This window comes from Cryptomeria japonica, chromosome 6 (genome assembly GCF_030272615.1).
Source record: "Cryptomeria japonica chromosome 6, Sugi_1.0, whole genome shotgun sequence".
Lineage (NCBI taxonomy): Eukaryota > Viridiplantae > Streptophyta > Pinopsida > Cupressales > Cupressaceae > Cryptomeria > Cryptomeria japonica.
Genome location: NC_081410.1, coordinates 175,189,731 through 175,211,408, shown reverse-complemented (window position 1 = coordinate 175,211,408; position 21,678 = coordinate 175,189,731). Strand labels below are relative to the sequence as shown.

General features: G+C 39.4%; 1 protein-coding gene across 1 annotated transcript in view; it reads left to right on the top strand.

The window, feature by feature from the left end:
* The window catches only part of LOC131876559 (uncharacterized), a 34,647-nt gene extending 21,807 nt beyond the window's left edge, over positions 1–12,840 (top strand). The window contains exons 2-3 of the mRNA XM_059221989.1: positions 9,810–10,116; positions 12,493–12,840. Of these exons, the coding sequence (XP_059077972.1) occupies positions 9,810–10,116; positions 12,493–12,840 (655 nt within the window). The remainder of the gene's footprint in view (positions 1–9,809; positions 10,117–12,492) is intronic.
* Positions 12,841–21,678: the final 8,838 nt, after the last annotated feature.

The window sequence follows — 21,678 nt, the reverse complement described above, 5'->3', positions numbered from 1 at the left end:
TGATCCAACATGTGGCATGTGTAACTCTTTAGATTGTAATAAGATTTATTCATATTGTTTACTGGTTATGTGTTGTGTCTCGTTACCAGTTGTTCTTTCTACTATTTCTGGCATCTTGTTACCGATTACCGGTATGTTGTGCATGATTTATATGTTAAGCTGCAAGGTTGGGTTGTCCTTCATTGGACCTCCCTGCTTTGACTATGTCAAATATGGATGCATTGAGTTCTATAGAACTAATGGAGATTGCAATTGCCATGCAATCTAGAGCTAAGAAGAAAAGAATGAAGGAACAACAAAAGGAAGATCAAACTATACATTGTGCAGTTGAGATTTTGTCTAGTCTATTATCAGAGATGAACACTAATAGATTGTCTACACCGATTGATAAGTTAAATCAATTGGTTGTTGATACTGGTGAATAGATGAAAAGTTTTGAAGATGCAACATATTTGAATGTGGAAAATAAATTTAAAAAGAAAAGAAATCAATTGATGAATGATATTGATAAAGACAAAGTTGCTCTGACAGTTAATAAAGATCATATTAAAGATGCAATTGAAACCAGAGGTAAAATCCTATCCACTATTACAAAGTTTTCATTATTTTGTGATGATCTGATGAAAAGGAAACAGGAAGTTGAAAAGGAACTTGAAGTTCTAAGTGAATCATTTATCCCTCTAAATGACTCTACTATAACTTATGGTAGATTGGTTGTTGAACTTCAACATAAGCTAAAATATTATGAGAATGAATAGGTCAAAAGGACTAAGTCACTACAGGAGCTACAAACACTTTTGATCCCTAAGGTTGAAATTTTGCAAAGAGGCTACAAGGAAATTGTAGCTATTCTAGCTACACCTGAGATGAGTACAATTGATTATATGGAGAAGCTGGCTTGCCAAATAAGAACACATGTTGAGATAACCAACACTCTTTTGGAAACTTGGCACAATGATTTGAAGCAGTTACAGTCTCATTTTGGAGATGCATTTTCTAAGATGGCATTGTAAAACATTTTGAAATTTTATATCTATATATGATAAGAAATTTTTTTGGATGTATATTGCATTTATCTTTCAAGTATTTGCTTACCTTTGCCATTGTTGTCAAAGGGGGAGTAGTTTTATGAGGTAAAATTTTGAATTGTAATGGGGAATAGTAGATAAGTCTTGTAAAATGTTGTAATTGCTAAGGGGGAGTATGTGTCCTAAATTGAGTCAATTTTTGTATTGCACACTTAGACAAAAATATTCCTAAGTGTTGACATCAATGCCAAAGGGGGAGATTGTTGGCTTGATGATGATGTTTTGATGTACTAGGTTGATTGATGACTTGTTCTATGTTGTCATTGATAGAAATTATGTTTTGATAGTCATCTAAGTCTTTTAGGTCAACTGCTAAAGCATAACCAGTAGAGGAGACAGTTTATCAGTGAATCGATAAATAGGACTTCCACCGGTAAATAGGAACAGAGTTGTATTCAAAGCAACCGGTATGAGAGATCAATAAAAAGTTAGGTGATGTGGTTTTGCAAGAGTGTTGGAGATTGTATCAGGTAGCTATGTTTCATACCGTAGTGGCAGACTCAACAGGATGAACGAGTTATGATGTAAAGAGAAGTCAATCATGAAGAATAGCTAACCGATAGAACAAAGTCACTAAGATCGGTAAATCAGTAAACATAATGTTTTATTTTTGAGTTATTAAGTTGGTGTTTATTCTTAGTGATTTGAGCCGACATGTTACCGTTGCATATTTCATGAACCGGTTAGTCTTTGGTCCGACTTGATTGAGTTGTAATCATTTGCGGATGGTATAAATGGAAGCCTATGAATAATTTGAGAAGATATAAGTTAGAAGATTAGAGACAAAGTCTTGAGATTGAGAAAAGATGTAGATCTGGCGAGGATCTGAACTGGTGGACTAAGGCCAGAAGGTTGAGGTTTGAATTAGGGTAGAATCGACAGACTGTTCCCGAAAGCTGAATTGATGTGTAAATCATCTACAGATCTTATATTTGTGTTGTAAGCATTGTTTGTATCCTAGACTGTGATCCAACATGTGGCATGTGTAACTCTTTAGATTGTAATAAGATTTATTCATATTGTTTACTGGTTATGTGTTGTGTCTCGTTACCAGTTGTTCTTTCTACTATTTCTGGCATCTTGTTACCGATTACCGGTATGTTGTGCATGATTTATATGTTAAGCTGCAAGGTTGGGTTGTCCTTCATTGGACCTCCCTGCTTTGACTATGTCAAATATGGATGCATTGAGTTCTATAGAACTAATGGAGATTGCAATTGCCATGCAATCTAGAGCTAAGAAGAAAAGAATGAAGGAACAACAAAAGGAAGATCAAACTATACATTGTGCAGTTGAGATTTTGTCTAGTCTATTATCAGAGATGAACACTAATAGATTGTCTACACCGATTGATAAGTTAAATCAATTGGTTGTTGATACTGGTGAATAGATGAAAAGTTTTGAAGATGCAACATATTTGAATGTGGAAAATAAATTTAAAAAGAAAAGAAATCAATTGATGAATGATATTGATAAAGACAAAGTTGCTCTGACAGTTAATAAAGATCATATTAAAGATGCAATTGAAACCAGAGGTAAAATCCTATCCACTATTACAAAGTTTTCATTATTTTGTGATGATCTGATGAAAAGGAAACAGGAAGTTGAAAAGGAACTTGAAGTTCTAAGTGAATCATTTATCCCTCTAAATGACTCTACTATAACTTATGGTAGATTGGTTGTTGAACTTCAACATAAGCTAAAATATTATGAGAATGAATAGGTCAAAAGGACTAAGTCACTACAGGAGCTACAAACACTTTTGATCCCTAAGGTTGAAATTTTGCAAAGAGGCTACAAGGAAATTGTAGCTATTCTAGCTACACCTGAGATGAGTACAATTGATTATATGGAGAAGCTGGCTTGCCAAATAAGAACACATGTTGAGATAACCAACACTCTTTTGGAAACTTGGCACAATGATTTGAAGCAGTTACAGTCTCATTTTGGAGATGCATTTTCTAAGATGGCATTGTAAAACATTTTGAAATTTTATATCTATATATGATAAGAATTTTTTTTGGATGTATATTGCATTTATCTTTCAAGTATTTGCTTACCTTTGCCATTGTTGTCAAAGGGGGAGTAGTTTTATGAGGTAAAATTTTGAATTGTAATGGGGAATAGTAGATAAGTCTTGTAAAATGTTGTAATTGCTAAGGGGGAGTATGTGTCCTAAATTGAGTCAATTTTTGTATTGCACACTTAGACAAAAATATTCCTAAGTGTTGACATCAATGCCAAAGGGGGAGATTGTTGGCTTGATGATGATGTTTTGATGTACTAGGTTGATTGATGACTTGTTCTATGTTGTCATTGATAGAAATTATGTTTTGATAGTCATCTAAGTCTTTTAGGTCAACTGCTAAAGCATAACCAGTAGAGGAGACAGTTTATCAGTGAATCGATAAATAGGACTTCCACCGGTAAATAGGAACAGAGTTGTATTCAAAGCAACCGGTATGAGAGATCAATAAAAAGTTAGGTGATGTGGTTTTGCAAGAGTGTTGGAGATTGTATCAGGTAGCTATGTTTCATACCGTAGTGGCAAACTCAACAGGATGAACGAGTTATGATGTAAAGAGAAGTCAATCATGAAGAATAGCTAACCGATAGAACAAAGTCACTAAGATCGGTAAATCAGTAAACATAATGTTTTATTTTTGAGTTATTATGTCGGTGGCTGGCATAAGTAAAGTGTGTAGTGCAAGATTGTCCAGATTCATTGAACCTAGGAAATTGTTCCAAGGTTAGTAGCTGACTTAATTGATGCTTATAAAAAGTGTGATGAGTTAGAAGATGTTGTATGAGATCGTGAGTGAATATTCAGAGTTTGATCGCACGGTAATCTAAGTAGCTCTGTATTGATGTGTTGTTGATGTATTGAGAAAAACTAAACCGGATCTTATCAAGCACAAAGGTGCTACATGCAGATCATTTTACAGTTGTTTTCCTAACAGTTGCAGCAGTCAAATCCCCTAACCGGGTAGGTCCTAATAGGCCTGAAATTGTAAATCCCCTAACAGGGTAGCTCATTAACTTGAGTCTAAATCCTCTTGCGAGGTTGCTCCTAACAGGGCAAAGCTTTTAACAGAGTTGAGGTAAATCCCTTAACTGGGCGACTCCTAACAGGGTCTACTCCTAACTGGGCATATTTGTAAGACCTTAATTGGTCAAATATTTATATTCTGTAGATAGTGAATCTTGTGGGTATTACCTACCACCATGGTTTTTTCCTTTGAAGTTTCCACATATAAATCTGTGTTATGTAGAGTTTGATATATTGGGTGTTAGCTTATGTGGTGATATTTCTTTTATGTTTATTAAGATTTAAGTTATTCAAAATGGTGATCAAATTTGTGTTATTGTTTTTGCTTGCACTGATTCACCCCCCCTCTCAGTGCCTTATAAGTTGATCACTTAGCAATCATCTGATCAAATGTCTTAATCTTCTCTTTACCTCTTCTTTGTCTATCAACTTGCAAATGCTCCCACCAAAGAGATGCATAACCTTTCAACCGGGTACATGCATATTTCACCTTCCTCTCTTCTACAGTGCTTTCAAAATCAAAATACTTCTCCATCTCCAAGATCCAATCCATCAATCCATCTGAATCTAACTTCCCATCATATTTTGGTGGGGTAAAATGAGGTTTAGTATTCACCCTACTCAAAACCCTCAAATACCTTTTCTCATCTGGATCAACCACCGGTAGGTTTGCTTGTTATTTTGGGGCTTCTTCTCCTTCATCCTCGCTCACATCTTCAATATGTTGGCCTCTTCTCTGGGCTATCTCCAAGGCTTCTAACTGGGTTGCTCTACCTCGCAACATCCCCATCACAACACGGTCTACATTCCCACGCCGTCCACCATTCCTAGCTACTCTTTGCACTATCGTTCATGCTAGTCCTCTGTTGCTGCAGGTCGGATCCACAATCCACCACCCTATAACAAAATTTGAAGACACACAACCTCCGGAACAAAACTTCTCTTTGATACCACTTGAAGCAGTCATCGGCGAGGAGGGACCTCAATGAGATCAATCCAGACTGGTCAACAAGAGTAAACACAATAGAAGAAAACATATATGATGGAGGCAATGCATAACAAATTGTTTTATTTCATGAAAATTGATTACATCCAACTGGTAACACCCGGGTTACAACATACCAGCTCACAGGCCTAGTAGAACATAGAAAATAGGTCACAATCAAGACCTTGAATCATGAAATCTATCTTCTACGCACAGCCTAGATACTTAATTCTCTGATTGATTACATTAAAATGGACAATTAAAATTATATATCAATCCAAAGGATCCAGTCAGCCCAAAAAGGGATCAAAACCCGAAGAACAAGACCTAATGTGTAAAATAAACAAGGTCGACCTCCACCAAGAGATTCCTTAAAAAAATCCAAAGGATGAAACGTAGATCATGGGAAAAGGTCAACCAAATGCCAAGGAACATCAAAATCAACACCCAAGGATCCGCAAGCTTCAAAATGGGTTCCCGTAGATCACCAAAATAGGTCCAAGCAACCGGTAGCAAAGGATTGTCAGCCGGTAACAAGAAACTATCATAAAAACCAGTAGTGATATCTTGCCAGAAAATGGTCCAAAAGTGATGTGGTCTAGAAGCAAGAAACATGATCGAGTCTTCAAGTAGAATCCAACTCCACAGGATCCGGTGAGTGAAAACTGGGACACACAGAAAGAAAAACTGAAATTACAAACCAAAAGAAAAATAGAAAGGAAAATGTTTTTGGTTGATGCAAGATTGCTATGAACTGAGGATGCTCCTGCATCAATAGGGTAGAGTAACAAAACAACCAAATGAGAGGATACATGCAAATATTATAAAATAAGAGATCTAGATTACAATATGTCACACACTTCTATTCTTCTCTTTTCCTTCAACATGGTAGCACTTGTGTACCTATGAACAACCTTTCTATGCCTCTCAGCTACCCTATTTCCTATAGAGTAACTTTACATTCAGTTAATCCACATGAATTCTACATCCAAAGCATTGTTTATATAGAATAACAAGAGCTCGAAGACTACCAAAGAATGTGTCCAAAAAAAATTTCTTCACTCCAAATAACCCCAACTATTGGATTACCTCCACGAAAGTCAAAATGAGACTATTTTTAGATTCAGTACTTTGCCTCCAACTTGGATGTCTAAACATGGAAGATAAACATTAAATTTAATGCAATAAATGATGAAATACTAAAAGACATATGTTGCCTCTTACAAGTGCCCACTTGCAGAAGCCCAAAAGGCGCACATTTTTCCTCTTCCCATGTTATTAATTATCCTATTCTAGTTGTCCAAATGTGGAGAAAATAATATTAAAAATTGTGTGAATACAAACCGCCTTAAGTGCTACTAGTGGAACCCATCACCTATTATGAATTTACTACAAAACTAGTGAGAATAAAAACTACAAAATGTTTTCTCAATACACCCTATGTGCCTTAGGACACTTTCTAAGGATGTTGAAACCATGCCATAGAATTTACAAGGTATATGGCACCTTAATCATAATAAAGTGGACAAGAAAAAATAATTTAAAGTTCTTTTGGGTACTTGAGGAAAAAATACCCATGTCTCGAATGACTTGAGATCTTTTCCAAACGATGAAAAATTAATAAGGAGGGTAAGGTGGGTGGAGGAAGATTTGACTCCACATATTCATGATTAAGTGTGTCAACAATAGTAATTGGGGATTGGATGAATATTAGGATGAGTAATAGAAAAATACGGAGTACATGACATCATTAAAATTTGTAATAAATAAAAAATGTTTATTTATTTTTTAGAAGAATGGGATGGGCTAGTGATAGAAATAGGTAAATATTTGGGATTGATTATTTACATTAGATTAAGAATTATGAGTAATACAAAAAAATAAAATGGATGAATATCAAGATAGTGAATATTAATTAAATAATAAAAAATCATGTAATCAGTAGACGGATCAAGAATGAGATGAATTACAAATAAAATTGATCAAATACAATGAACAATTTTAGGTAAAAAAAAAAAAAAACTCTCCCACCTTCCGTCTGCAACTCTCCTGCCTACTTCGCATTTGAACCTATGTCCCTAGATGACTTCCTCCTCTAGGGAGGTCTCGCCTCCCCCGCTGGACCCAACACCCGATTCTACGGTCGGTGTGCATGCTTCTAAGCCGATTGTGGGGTCCCCATGATCTATGGACCATACGGAAGAAAATGCTAGCCTTCACACCCCTTCCACTTCACCAGGTCTGACTGATACTAGCCTAAAAGGGGATGAAAGGAATATACCCCATCCCAGATCGGAAACTTTTGCTGGACAGTCGGATGTGGATCTTGTGAAGGAGAATCCCAAGTCAAGCTAGAAGAACGCCTCCTTGGGTCAACAAAGTCGACCCCTGAAGATGTTGTGGCCACCTTCTCCCAAATGGAAGACAAAATGGAGATCAAACTCCTGGACAACCTGATGGACAAAATCACCTCTTCCCTTCACCTGGCAATAGTTGGTCGTTTCTTCTCCTTCCGACCATCTATTGACATGGTCAGGCGATGGGCAAAATCTCATTGGAAGCTTAAAGGAAGCCTGGAGGTTTCAGCTATGCCAAGGGGACTCTTTCTTTTCAAGTTCAACATTGACGAGGATCTGATCTATGTTCTATCGGGGTCTTGGGCTTATGGAAAGAATTTCCTAACCATGGCTAAATGGAAGCTTGGTTTTGACCCCTCCACAGAACTAAACCGCATGGCTCTAGTCTGCGTTAGGATTCCTGGACTCCCTCGGGAATTCTAGGATGAACAAATCTTCTGCTGGATAGGAAACTCATTTGGCAGCTTTGTTGCAGCGGACTTGATAACTCTCAACAAATCCAAGTTGGTGTATGCTCATTTTTGTGTCAATGTCACTAGTAACAAGGCTCTCCCAAACTTTATCTCCCTAAAATCAAAATGGGGAAAATGGTCCCAGGCTATTGTGTACGAAAATGCCACCTTGTATTGCCAGAAATACAATAACCAGGGGCATTCATATACTGATTGTAAAGCCCTCGTGGTCATGGAACCCAAGCTCAAAAATAAAGCCATCTAGGCCAAACCCATCAACCCTGGTGACCCATCATCCTCAGCTCCCCTTGAGCTGACTACTATGAATGAAATTTCTAAAGATTACCCACACACAGACAAGATCCTTGAGATCTTAAAATCCCCAGCAGACCCAGTCAAAAACTCAAGCATTCCCCTAGAAGAGGGGGAGATCCCGTAGGAGATAGCCCTCAACTCGGCTTTGGCCAAGCCTCTTTTGATTGAAAAATAGCTTACCCACCTCTTCAACCCCTCTCTCCCCTATAACAGGGGATAGAGATGTGCACCCTGGAAACTCCCTGGTAACTCCGCTAAAAGTGTCCCCCCTCGAGCTCCCCCAGATGGATAATGAAGAATGGATAACCCAGAAGAAGAAAGTCAAGGCCAAGAAAGCAGATGTGGGGGGTAACGAAAACAAAGTAGGCAGACCCTCAGAAAGAGTCCTGAGGCACAAGGTTATGGCAAGGGACATTACAAAGAGCAGACAACTGACCCTGGATGGACTTAACAAAAGAAAGAAATGAAGTTCCTCTCTTGGAACATAAGGGGTCTAAACAACCCCCAGAAGAAGTTCGCCATAAAACAACTCATTCTTGAGATGAAAATTGACATTTGCCTCATTCAAGAAGTCAAGATGCCCTTTCAAACTTTTATTGCAGTTGCTGGTAAACTTTGGCCTGGAGCGGACTATCTGTATGTTGATGCCTTGGGTGCTTCTAGGGGTATTGCTACCCTCTGGGATCCCATTAAAATGAAAGGCAAGATTTTCGCTAGCTCCCAAAATTTCCTAGCGGTTTCCCTTAATTATGGGAAACAATGCTGGCAGATGTTCAATATCTATGCTCCCAACTCAAGATCGGGGAGACGACTCTTATGGGAGGAAATTTCTAATATCATTATGACTAACCAGAAGGACCAATTTATGCTTGTGGGATATTTCAACTCCCCCCTCTACCCATCCGAAAAGTGTGGTGGTTTAGAAGATTTCTCTGACAGCATGGGCGACCTAGCCAGTTTCATCAATGCTACAAGCCTTATGGATATTGATCTGCAGGGTGCCCCCTTCACCTGGTCGAATAATAGGAAAGGCAAACATCTTATTCAAGTCAGGCTAGATAGATTCCTGATTTCCACCAATTGGGATGTTGGGAATAGCTCTTACCTGAAAACCCTCCCAAGGACAGCGTCTGACCACAACCCCCTTCTTCTCCACTAGAAAGACAAACCCTACCAAGGTCCCCCCCCCTTTCACTATGAGATCATGTGGGCCGCCCACCTAGATTTCAGGGAAACGGTAAGATGCTAGTGGACCACCCCGATCCAAGGGACTGCCATGCTCAAAATTATGGAGAAACTAAAGTTAATTAGAAGGGAAGTCAAAGGGTGGAATAGGACCACATTTGGAGATATCTTCAAAAGAAAGAAGGACCTAGGAGCCAGATTGGAACAACTTCAGAATATTATGGCTATCGGTAACCTCCCGGACCCCATTTTGAAGGAGGATAAAGATTCCCGCAAGAGCTAGAAAGATACCCTCTCTAGGGAAGAAGTGTACTGGAAGCAAAGATCCAGGATCCAGTGGTTGAAAGAAAGGGACATAAATTTTGTTTTCTTCCACAGATCGGCTTCTATCCACAAGAGGAGGAACTATATCAAAAGTATTAAGGATGAAACTGGCCAGGAGATCTCTGAGAACTCTCTGCTTGGACAGAATGCGGTGGACTTTTTCACCAAACTGTATGTGGATGGTGGAAGGGATTCTCCACTCCAGGACTGCCTTGTTAGTAAGTTGCCGATGGCCATCAATGAGGATGACAACCGACAACTTTTGGCTCCCATCTCGACCGATGAAGTTCACATGGTTGTCTTTGTTATGGGAGCCTACAAGACACCGGGCCCAGATGGTTTTCCCCCCGACGTTCTTCCAGTACTTTTGGGACATTGTTAGTTACGATGTCACTAAATCTATTCAAGATTTCTTCAAAACGGGGAGACTGCTGAAAAAGATCAATAACACCTTCATTGTCCTCATCCCCAAGACTACTACTCCTAGCTGCTTGAAGGAGTATCGGCCCATAAGCCTCTGCAATACCATTTATAAAATTCTCTCCAAGGTCCTTGTGAATAGGATTAAACCCTTCCTGCAAAACTTTATCAGTCTGTCTCAGAAAGGCTTCATCCCGGGATGCCAAATTTTGGATGTTGCCATTGCAACTCATGAGATAATCCACTCCATGGATAGGAGCAAATTGCCAGGTATGTCCTTTAAACTTGATATATCAAAAGCTTATGATAAGGTTAATTGGGAGTTTCTTTTCAAAGTGCTTCTAAAACTGAGATTTAACCAAAAATGGTGAATATAATTCGAGAATGTGTGACCACAGTTTAATTCTCAGTATTGATTAATGGGACTCCTAGGGGATGCTTCAAAGCTGAGAAAGGTATCCAGGAGGGCGATCCTTTATCCCCTTATCTGTTTATCATGATAGCTGAAGTCTTAAACATAAATGTGACCCATCTGGTCACCAATGGTAGGCTCCAAGGATTCAAAGTGGCCTCCATGCTCCCCCCTCTAATATTCAATAGTTCATGGGTGACACTTTCCTTTTTAGTAGGACTTATGTCATGGAGGCTAAAGGATGGAAGATCCTACTAGCAGACTACACCAAGGTGTCGAGACAATGCATCAACTATGAGAAGAGTAATCTCTACTTCTTCAACACCCCAAATGACCTCCAACTCAAAATCCTCTCCATCCTCAGATGCAAAGTGGCAACTCTCCTGGGGACCTACCTGGGTCTCCCCCTCATGGTCAAGGAAGTCACCCCCACCTTCTGGAACTCTATCTTGGAACGAATGCAGAAAAAACTTACGGGATGGAAAGGGAAATTCCTCAGTAGTGTGGGGAAGCTCCAACTTCTCACAGCCTCCCTACAGGGAATTTCAGTGTACTTCCTCTCCATGTTTAAAATATTAGGGACCATGGGAGAAAAACTTGAAAAAATCCAAAGAAACTTTTTATAGACTGGCTTAGAGGAAAAAAAATGCCTTGCTTTGGTCAATTGGGATACTATGTGTCTACCCAAATCTCTGGGAGGTTTGGGCATAAGAAAGATTAATGCCCTCAATAAGGCACTAATTGCCAAGATTGGATGGACCCTAGCTAAAGGTGAGGCGGACTGGTGCAACATCATCAAAGCTAAGTACTTGGGTCGGGAGCATTTCTTTTATAATTCGAATACAACCGACCTTCCCCAAGGTTCCAAGTTGTGGAACAACATCCTGAAGAACAGAGTGATGGTTATAGAAGGTCTGAAGTGGCAGCTAGGAGATGGTAAAAAGGTGAGATTCTAGGAGGATTTTTGGATGGAGGATGGGCCTTTGGTCAACATTCGCTTCCACCAAATCATGAATCGCCTTAAAGGTATCCTGGGGGATTATGTTGTGGATTATTTGGTCCCAGGAAGGGGCTGGAAAGACATTATTCTCATCTACAACAATAGACCTAATCTAGTCCCCCTGGCTCAGGATCTGCAACTCATATTGTCGAAAACCAGAATCCCCCTGGATCCGAATGAAGATAGCTCCATCTAGAAAGAGACACAATCAGGCTATTTCTCGGTCAAATCTGCTTACAATCAGCTCCTTAAGTACCCTGTGGACGTAGAATGCTAGAAGAAAGTTTGGAACCCTCAGCTAATCCCTAAAATTAATTTCTTCTAGTGGGCCCTCATGCATGGTAAAACCCTCATGCTTGATAACCTGAAAAAGAGGGGATTCCATCTCCCCAATAGATGCAGTTTGTGTAAAGATGTGAGGAATCTATTGACAACCTTTTTGTTCTCTATCCCTTTGCGGCTCATATTTGGTCTATTACTCTTCAGAAATGTGGTCTATGTTGGGTCTTCCAGAAGAATATAAAAAATTTCGCTTTTGATTGGACCCCCCCTCCCATCATCCCCTCATCATTCAACTTTGGAAACAAATTCCACCGTACATTTGCTGGGCCTTGTGGAAAGAAAGAAATCACAGAATTTTTAGAGACACTGAGACCCCCTCGGACTCTGTGGCTCACATTTGCTTTAAGATGATTACTGAAAATTTAGAAGTTACAAAATGGAAAATCCCCCCCTATCCTCCCGATGAGGTGGACAAGAAGATCGTTGTTTTCTGGAAGCTCCCCCCTAGCTTTGATCGCTTAAACAACAACACCAAGAAAAAGAGACAAATGACTAGATGGTCAACCCCCAGGCTTCATTGGTTTAAACTGAATTTTGATGGCTCTTCTCAATGCAACTGCCAGGCAGGTGGTGGAGTCATCAGGGATCATCTAGGGAACATGGTTGTAGCATATGTTGGCAACCTAAGGGATAATACAGTCACTCAAGATGAAGGAATGGCCCTCCTTTGGGGTTTGAAAATGGCTAACTCCATAGGAATAAAACACCTAGAAATTGAAGGAGATTCTCAAATCATTATTGATTCTACCAAAGGAAATGCTTTAGTGGGATGGAGAGTGGAACCTATTCTGAGGGACATCAGGTGCTTTCTAGTCAAAATGGAGGACTTCACTATATGCCACATCTTCATAGAAGGAAACAGAGCTGCTGATTCCATAGCGGCTGAAGGAAGGCTGCAGAATGGCTTATGATGCTAGAGGGACCCCAATCTGCTGCCAATCACCATTAAGGAAATCTTGGAAAGGGAAAAGGCCTTTATCCAGGAAAGGACTATCCCATCTGCTCAATGATGAAGGAAACCTTTTCACAATTTTTAAATTGGCACGAAGATCCCGCCAATTTCTACCCTAGACGGCCACGTATCAAGGGCAGGCTGAGTCACCACTACCACATGGGATGGATTTATGATGAAAGTACTGACATCGGGAATTATTACCCTCTAATTATTACCTAGACGGAGCCAACTAGCAACGGTAAAGGCGGCGTTGGGGATCTGTCAACTCACATTGGCCCGAGTGAAGGCTCGCACATTCTGAGTAGAACTCCGGTCATCGATATCTACAAGATCTTAAGGGATAATGACTGTTTATTTCAAGTCCGACACACTTTTCTCAACCATTTCGTCTTGAGTTTTCTTTGGCTCTGTGTTCTGGTTTTTTGTCATTCTCAAACTGTGAAACTGGAGGATTCAAGAATGGGGGGGGACAAGCTCAAACTGGAACCCAACAAAGTGGATGAGTTCAAAGCCAAACCGGTGGCCTGGTTTGTGTGCACTGAAGGTGGTATTGACAAATTCATGGAAAATATGAAGGGCAACAATGAGAGAGTCTCCAAACAATTCGTGACTTCCTGGGAGGATAGAAGGGTGACCATGGGGGGAATCTCTTTCGAAATCAATGAAGAGGTCATTGCTTAAGCAATGGGCCTTTCAATGGAGGGCAGAAAATGGAAAAACTAGAGCCGCATTGTGGATTCTACTAGCCTCAACCAATTTTTTCGCCAAGGTGAGAACCCTATCAAGAGGGCTGGAGGATTCAACAAGGAGGAGCTTCCTCACCCATGGGACAAAGTCTGCTACATTGTGATGAAGTATTTTACGTTGGAGGCCAGGTATGGGAATTTCTACTATTACCATCTCCCGTTCTTGAACCATTTGAGGAACAAAGACCTCATTTCCATTTCGTTCTTTTTACTGCATTCAATGGATGCTAACATTAAAGATATAGCCGAAGCTAAGAAGAAAGGGAAAGATTTTCTCATCTTGCATCGGGGTCGTATGCTCTGCCTGTATAACTTTCACCTCACCCTCTGCCCGCCCCGTTCCATTTCTGTGCAGAGTCAGCCCCTCGACCCAAACTCCGACCATTAATGATTCAAGCCCTCGGTGCTCGGAATTTGGATCCTCCAACAAGAAAAATAATAATCACTCCCTGAAGGAGGTCAAAACCCCTAAAAGAGTCAAAATCCAAGAGATTGCATCTGATTTGGACATTATTGAAGAAGCCAACACCCCCCGTCGCTCTAGCAGATTGGCCTCTAAACCCTCAGAGAAATCCCTGAGAGACCCCTCCTCCTCGCATGACATGGGCAACTCCATTCTGAATGTCAAAATGCCCCTAACCCAGCACAAGCAGACCCCCCATTCTGTGAGCTCCACCCAGATTTCTGAAAGCCCCGTCTCCTCTATGAATTTGGAGCCAACCAATTTCCCATCCCTGACCTTTAGGATTGAAAAAATGTTGGTTGTTGAAGAGGCCAATAGCATGAAGGAAGAAGATCCCAACCTAGCTGAGCTTGAGAAAAAGATAGAGGCCCTCTCTGACAATGTGCAGGTGATTTCCAATAGACTGGAGGTGACGGAGTCCAAGATGCACGATGTGTCCAAGTTCGCGCTAAATGTAATGAGATGCTCGGCTACTACGTTGTGCATGTTGCAGGATACCATGGCCAAAGGGAAAGGTAACGAGGACAATGAATGCAAAGGCCTATTCAAGTTCCTCATGAAGGAATGGGCTAGAAAGCTGCTCCCTAAGAAGAGCCAAGGGAAAAAGAAATAACTGTCTGCATGTGGAGGAGTTTTTTGTCTATGTTGTGTAGTTGCGGGCTGGATAAGCCCAATTTAGGCTTATGTTTATATTTTGTTGTTTATAGCCCTGTGTGGCATATGAATTATACTTTGACTGGTAGTTTTTTATCACTGATAAACTCTTGTAGTATGGTTTTTGTTTTTGATAGAGGTAAAAGGCTGCTACTTTGCTGATTTTATGCAAACAATGGTCCTGCCACTGTTCTCTTAATTGTACCTATGGGTCAACCCCCTCATTTTTGGTTGCTTTTATTATTAAAAACTTGTTAGGAATACATGGTTAATAGAAAATAACATTGAATATACAAGAATTGAAAATGCCCCCCGTCGTTGTCCCACCTGTTGATCTAGCCCAATCCCCTGCTACCGCTCTCCCAGTTGAATCCGCGACCCAGTCTACTGTAGTGGCTGTTGGTCCCTCTTGGGAAATGGTGGTAGAAGATACCCCTTGCATCAACATTACTTGGGAGTTTTCAACAAATTTTTGCAGAGGGGGGGGGAGGGGGTTTGTCCCTATCTCCTGCTTGGCCTTTGTTAATGTGAACAAGGATTCAGATAGGGAAATAGAGAATAATGTGAAGGTTTTTATGGAGCATGGTGTTATTTGCAGATTCAAGGGTTTTTGGCTGAGCTTCCCAGAGCTACATAAATGGATCTCTCTTCATTGGGAACCACTCATATCTGGTATTGTTCATATATACCCTATGGGTATAGGTTTCTTTGTAGCTAGATTTGAAGATGCTAAGGATAGAAAAAAAAATTGTGTGAAATTTTTTTCTATGAGAAAGATAAAATGCCGCTTTTGGCCAAACCCTGGCACTCCAATTTTAACCCCCTTTATGAGAAGTTCAACAAAATCCTAGTTTGGGTTTGACTTCCTTATCTTCCTATCCATTTGTGCGCTGACTCTCTCTTTAAGGAAATTGGGGATGCTATTGGGAGTTTCATCATGGTGGATAACGAATCCTTTGAGCTTTACCACACTAATTTCGCTCACATTCTGGTGGAGCTAGATGTGTCTAAGGGACTTCCAGCTGAGATTGCCATCAACTCCTCTTTTGGTAGTTGGGTCCAAACTTTGGATTACGAAGGTATTTCATTCAGGTGTCATAAATGCTTCAAAACCGGCCATGCAGCTGGGAATTGTAGGTTCGAGAAGAAAAATATTGTGACTTCATGGTGGTCAGGGGCCTCTTACCTGCATTATTCTATTAATAAATCTTTGGACTCTTCCAATGAATCATTGCATGTTGGGATTTCAAAGGCTGGTTAGAATTGTTTAAAGGTGAAGAATGTTTCTTTGGATGCCACTAAGGATGGCTCGGAGATAAAAATTGTTGGAATTTAGGATGTTGTTGTCTCTTCTATTGAAAATGGTTTGTTGTCTATTACCCCACTTGCTAGATCTTCTTCTTTGGAGGATGACCTTCCTGCTTCCCAGATTGCTGTTGGATCTTTGTCTGATCATTCTGATTCTCAGATTTCTGTTGTCCCTGCCTCTCTGATTGCTGCCTTTGTTCCTCTTGGTGGTGGGAGGTCCTTTATTCTGGACCCATCTTATTTGCAAAGGACCGTTGCTAGGGTTGAGGAGGGATCCAGATTACCATTAAAAGTAAGAAATCTAAATCGTCCCAAGCCTCTTTTGATATGACCCTTCGATCTCACAAGTGTAGATCAAATTCTTGATCAGTCTTGGTTGGGTTGGGGCTACTTGCTGGTCTTTGCTGCAACCAATTGGTTCTTGTTGGGGGTCCTTCTTGTGTTGTCCCCCATCTTTTGTTTGGTTTGGTCGTGTCTCTCTTGTTTTCTGTTTCATTGAGTGGACTTTTAGGCTTATCTTAAGATTTGAGTTTCAGGTCCTTCCTAAACCTGTTTTGTATAGGGTTTCAGGTCTTTTTCAAAATTTGTTTTCTCTTAATCAAAAACATGTTAGTAATACATTTAATGTTCATTTGGAGAGGGGAATACTCCCCCACTTAAGCCTAATTTACTAGTGCACTTTTTACAAGGTGGGACTTGATTTTATTTAAATGTATGTAATAAATCACCCACTATTAGGTCCTGGAGACAACTGAGAGGGGGGGGGGGGGGGGTGAATCAATTGTCTAATAAATTCAAACCAAAAACCACTTAACCAACTTAATGCTTAATACCGGTAAACCAGTTAAGTATGTCGGTAGACAGTGTTAATAGTAAATTGCTATACCGGTAAAGATTAATGCATGAAACATAAATACAAAGTCATCCACAACACATAACACCAGTATTTGTACATGGAAATTGTTGGTATTTTGGTATGGTTTTGTCATTGATGTCAACACCTACTAAAACACTAGCACTTTGGAGATCCAACAACATTCACTGGCAAGCAAGTAACTATTGCACAGTTACTGGTATATGGTTCACCGGTACCTGGAATGATATGGAAGACACTTGATAATGTTGAAGACATAATATGGACACTTTGTTTTGAAGAATTGATCATTGGTATATTCATATTTGCATATTTGCCTTTACTGGCAAATAAGTCCAGGGTTATCTAGGGTTACACCAGCAGCTTTATCTTTTCCAGATCAGCATGGCACGCTATGAAGATGATTTATTATTGTTGTAAATGCATTAAGCTGACATGTTTAATCAGTTATTGCATCAGATATTATATTGTATGTAAAATGTTTTTATTGTAATATCTTGTAGAGCCAACCTACTAAAATTGGTCTTAGGTTATGGTATAAATGTAAGATCTTATTTGTAAGATCGAATGTGGAAAGCGAAAAAGAATTGTGTGAAGGTATATGCGAGATTAAGCAGAGGTATACATGAAGACATCATTTGAAGGTGAAGCTAGGTTTTTGTAGAAGCATATCAGCATTACATCGGTACTGAATCCAACATATGAAGATGATATTTTGTGCAGTACATTCTTATTGTATTTAACCATCCAATTGTAGTCAATGTGACTTCCATTTTGTGATTGAGCAGTGAGCTCTAGGTTGTTGGCATTTCTGCATGTGCAGACTCCATTTATGTACACTTACTATCTATAGTAGTATCCTTTGATTGTGGGTAAGGTTTCCCACCGTGGTTTTTCCCCTTACAGGGTTTCCACGTACAAATATTGGTGTTATGTGTTGTGGTTGACTCTATGTTTATGTTTCATGCATTAATCTCTACCAGTATAGCAATTTACTGTTAACACTGTCTACCGGCACACTTAACTGGTTTATCGGTATTAAGCATTAAGTTGGTTAATTGGTTTTTGGTTTAAACTCATTAGACAACTGATTCACCGCCCCTCCCCCCTCTCAGTTGTCTCCGGGACCTAACAATTGGTATCAAAGCTTAGTCCTCTTTTGCAGAAGTTTAACAACATGAGGAGATCCAATGTCTACTAATTATTTCAGAAAGGACAGTCCTAAACTTGATGGAACCAACTATGGGATATGGAAGATCAAGATGGAGACACATTTGAATTGCATCAGTAAAGACATCTAGGAAGTTACAAAGAATGGTTATACTACTACTATAGCTGGTCAGACTGCTCCCACTACCTTAGCTAAAGATGAAGAGAATGATTGCAAAGCAAGAGAAGCACTTCTGAGTGCATTATCAGATCAACAAATCATGGGACTATCAGATAGGTCTACTGCTAAAGCTATTTGGGATCATTTGGAAACACTAAATGAAGGAGATTCCACAGTCAAGATTGCAAAACTTGAAAGCTTCCGAGTTAGGTATGAACATCTGAAAATGGAAGAAGATGAAAGGATTTCTGCTTTTATGGAAAGAGTAAATGAAATTGTTTTGGGTATTAAATGTTGTGGAGGAACCTTGAGTGAGGATGAAATTGTTTCAAAAATCTTAAGAGGATTGCCATCGGCATATAAAATGAAGGTTATTGCTATAAATGAGTTGAGAACAATGCCTAATACATCAGTAACTAGGGATACATTGATTGGAAAACTTTCAGCCTTTGAAATTGAGGAATTTGGTCCTGTTGCTACTATAAAAACTGATTTGGCCTTTAAAGCATCAACATCATCTGCTCCATCATTTGACAAATCAGACTGGAAAGCCTTTTATTCAAGAGAACTTGAAGAAACCAGGAAGGAGAATGAAGAGCTTGAAGAACTTGAAGCACTATTTGCAAGAAAAATGCCAAAAGGTCCAGTTGGAAGTAAGTATGAAGGTAAAGCACCCTTTAAATGTTTCAACTACAATAAAATTGGTCATATGGCTTTGAGATGCCTTGATAGACATGCTAGACTAAGAGAAGAAGCTAGAAGAACATAAAAGCCTAATCTTGAATATCAGAGATATAGATTTAAGAAGAACAAAGACAAATCCTGTTACATTGCTGATGAGGATCCAGCAGAATAAATTTTTTTGGATGTATATTGCATTTATCTTTCATGTATTTGCTTACCTTTTAAATTGTTGTTAAAGGGGGAGTAGTAGTATGACGTAAAATTTTGAATTGTAATGGGGAATAGTAGATAAATCTTGTAAAATGTTGTAATTGCTAAGGGGGAGTATGTGTCATGAGTTGAGTCAATTTTTGTATTGCACACTTAGACAAAAATATTCCTAAGTGTTGCCATCAATGCCAAAGGGGGAGATTGTTGACTTGATGATGTTGTTTTGATGTACTAGGTTGATTGATGAATTGTTCTATGTTTTCATTGATGGAAATTATGTTTTGATAGTCATCTAAGTCCTTTAGGCCAACTGCTAAAGCATAACTGATAGAGGAGATAGTTTACCAGTGAATCGACAAATAGGACTTCAACTAGTAAACATGAACAAAGTTGTATTCAAAGCAACCGGTATGAGAGATCAATGAAGAGTTAGGTGATGCAGTTTTGCAAGAGTGTTGGAGATTGTATCAGGTAGCTATGTTTCATACCGCAGTGGTAGACTCAACAGGATGAATGAGTTATGATGTACAGAGCAGTCAATCATGAAGAATAGCTAACCGATGGAACAAAGTCACTAAGATCGATAAATCAGTACACATAATGTTTTATTTTTGAGTTGTTATGTCGGTGGCCGACATAAGTAAAGTGTGTAGTGCAAGATTGTCTAGATTCATTGAACCTAGGAAATTATTCCAAGGTTAGTAGCTGACTTAATTGATGCTTATAAAAAGTGTGATGAGTTAGAAGATGTTGTATGAGATCGTGAGCAAATATTGAGAGTTTGATTGCATGGTAATCTGAGAAGTTCTGTATTGATGTGTTGTTGATGTATTGAGCAGAACTAAAGCGAATCTTATCAAGAACAAAGGTGCTACATGCAGATCATTTTACTGTTGTTTTCCTAATAGTTGCAGCAGTCAAATCCCCTAACCAAGTATGTCCTAACAGGCCTGAAATTGTAAATCCCCTAATAGGGTAGCTCATTAACTTGAGTCTAAATCCTCTTGCGAGGTTGCTCCTAACAGGGCAAATCTTTTAACATAGTTGAGGTAAATCCCTTAACCAGGTGACTCTTAACAGGGTCTACTCCTAACCGGGCATATTTGTAAGACCTTAACCGGTCAAAGATTTCTATTCTGTAGATAGTGAATCTTGTGGGTATTACCTGCCACCATGGTTTTTTCCTTTTAAGTTTCCACATATAAATCTTTGTGTTATGTGGAGTTTGATATATTGGGTGTTAGCTTATGTGATGATATTTCTTTTATGTTTATTAAGATTTAAGTTATTTAAAGTGGTGATCAGATTTGGGTTATTGTTTTTGCTTGCACTAATTCACCCCGCCCCCTCTCAGTGCCTTATAAGTTGATCACTTAGAAATCATCTGATCCCATGTCTTAATCTTCTCTTTACATCTTCTTTATCTATCAACTTGCAAATGCTCACACCAAAGAGATGCATGACCTTTCAACCGGGTACATGCATATTTCACCTTCCTCTCTTCTGCAGTGCTTTCAAAATCAAAATACTTCTCCATCTCCGATCCAATCTATCAATTCATCTGAATCTAACTTCCCATCATATTTTGGTGGCGTAAAATGAGGTTTAATATTCGCCCTACTCAAAACCCTTAAATACCTTTTCTCATCTGGATCAACCACCGATAGGTTTGCTTGTTATGTCGGGGCTTCTTCTCCTTCATCCTTGCTCACATTTTCAATATGTCAGCCTCTTCTTTGGGCTGTCTCCACGGCTTCTAACCAAGCTTCTATACCTCGCAACATCTCCATCACAACATGGTCTACATTCCCACGCCATCCACCATTCCTAGCTCCTCTTTGCGCTATCATTCATGCTAGTCCTCTGTAGCTGCAGGTCAGATCCACAATCCACCACCCTACAACAAAATTTCAGGACACGCAACCTTCAAAATTAAAATTCTCTTTGATACCACTTCAAGCAGTCACCGGCAAGGAGGGACCTCAAGGAGATCAATCTGAACCAGTCAACAAGAGTAAACATAATGGAAGCAAACATATATGATGGAGGCAATGTATAATAAATTGTTTTATTTCATGAAAATTAATTACATCCAACTGGTAACAACTGGGTTACAACATACCAGCTCACAGGCCTAGTAGAACATACATAATAGGTCACAACTGAGACCTTGAATCATGAAATCTATCTTCTACGCACAATCTAGCTACTTCATTCTATGATTGATTACAGTATAATGCACAATTATAATTATATATCGATCCAAAGGATCCGGTCAGCCCAAAAAGGGATCAAAAGCCAAAGAACAAGACCTAACATGTAAAATAAACAAGGTTGACCTCTGCCAAGAGATTCCTCTGAAAAATCCAAAGGATGAAACGTAGATCATGGAAAAAGGTCAGCCAAATGCCAAGGAACATCAGAATCAACGCCCAAGGATTTGCAAGCTTCAGAATGGGTTTTGGTAGATAACCAAAATAGGTCCAGGCAACCGGTAACAAAGGATTGTCAACTGGTAACAAGAA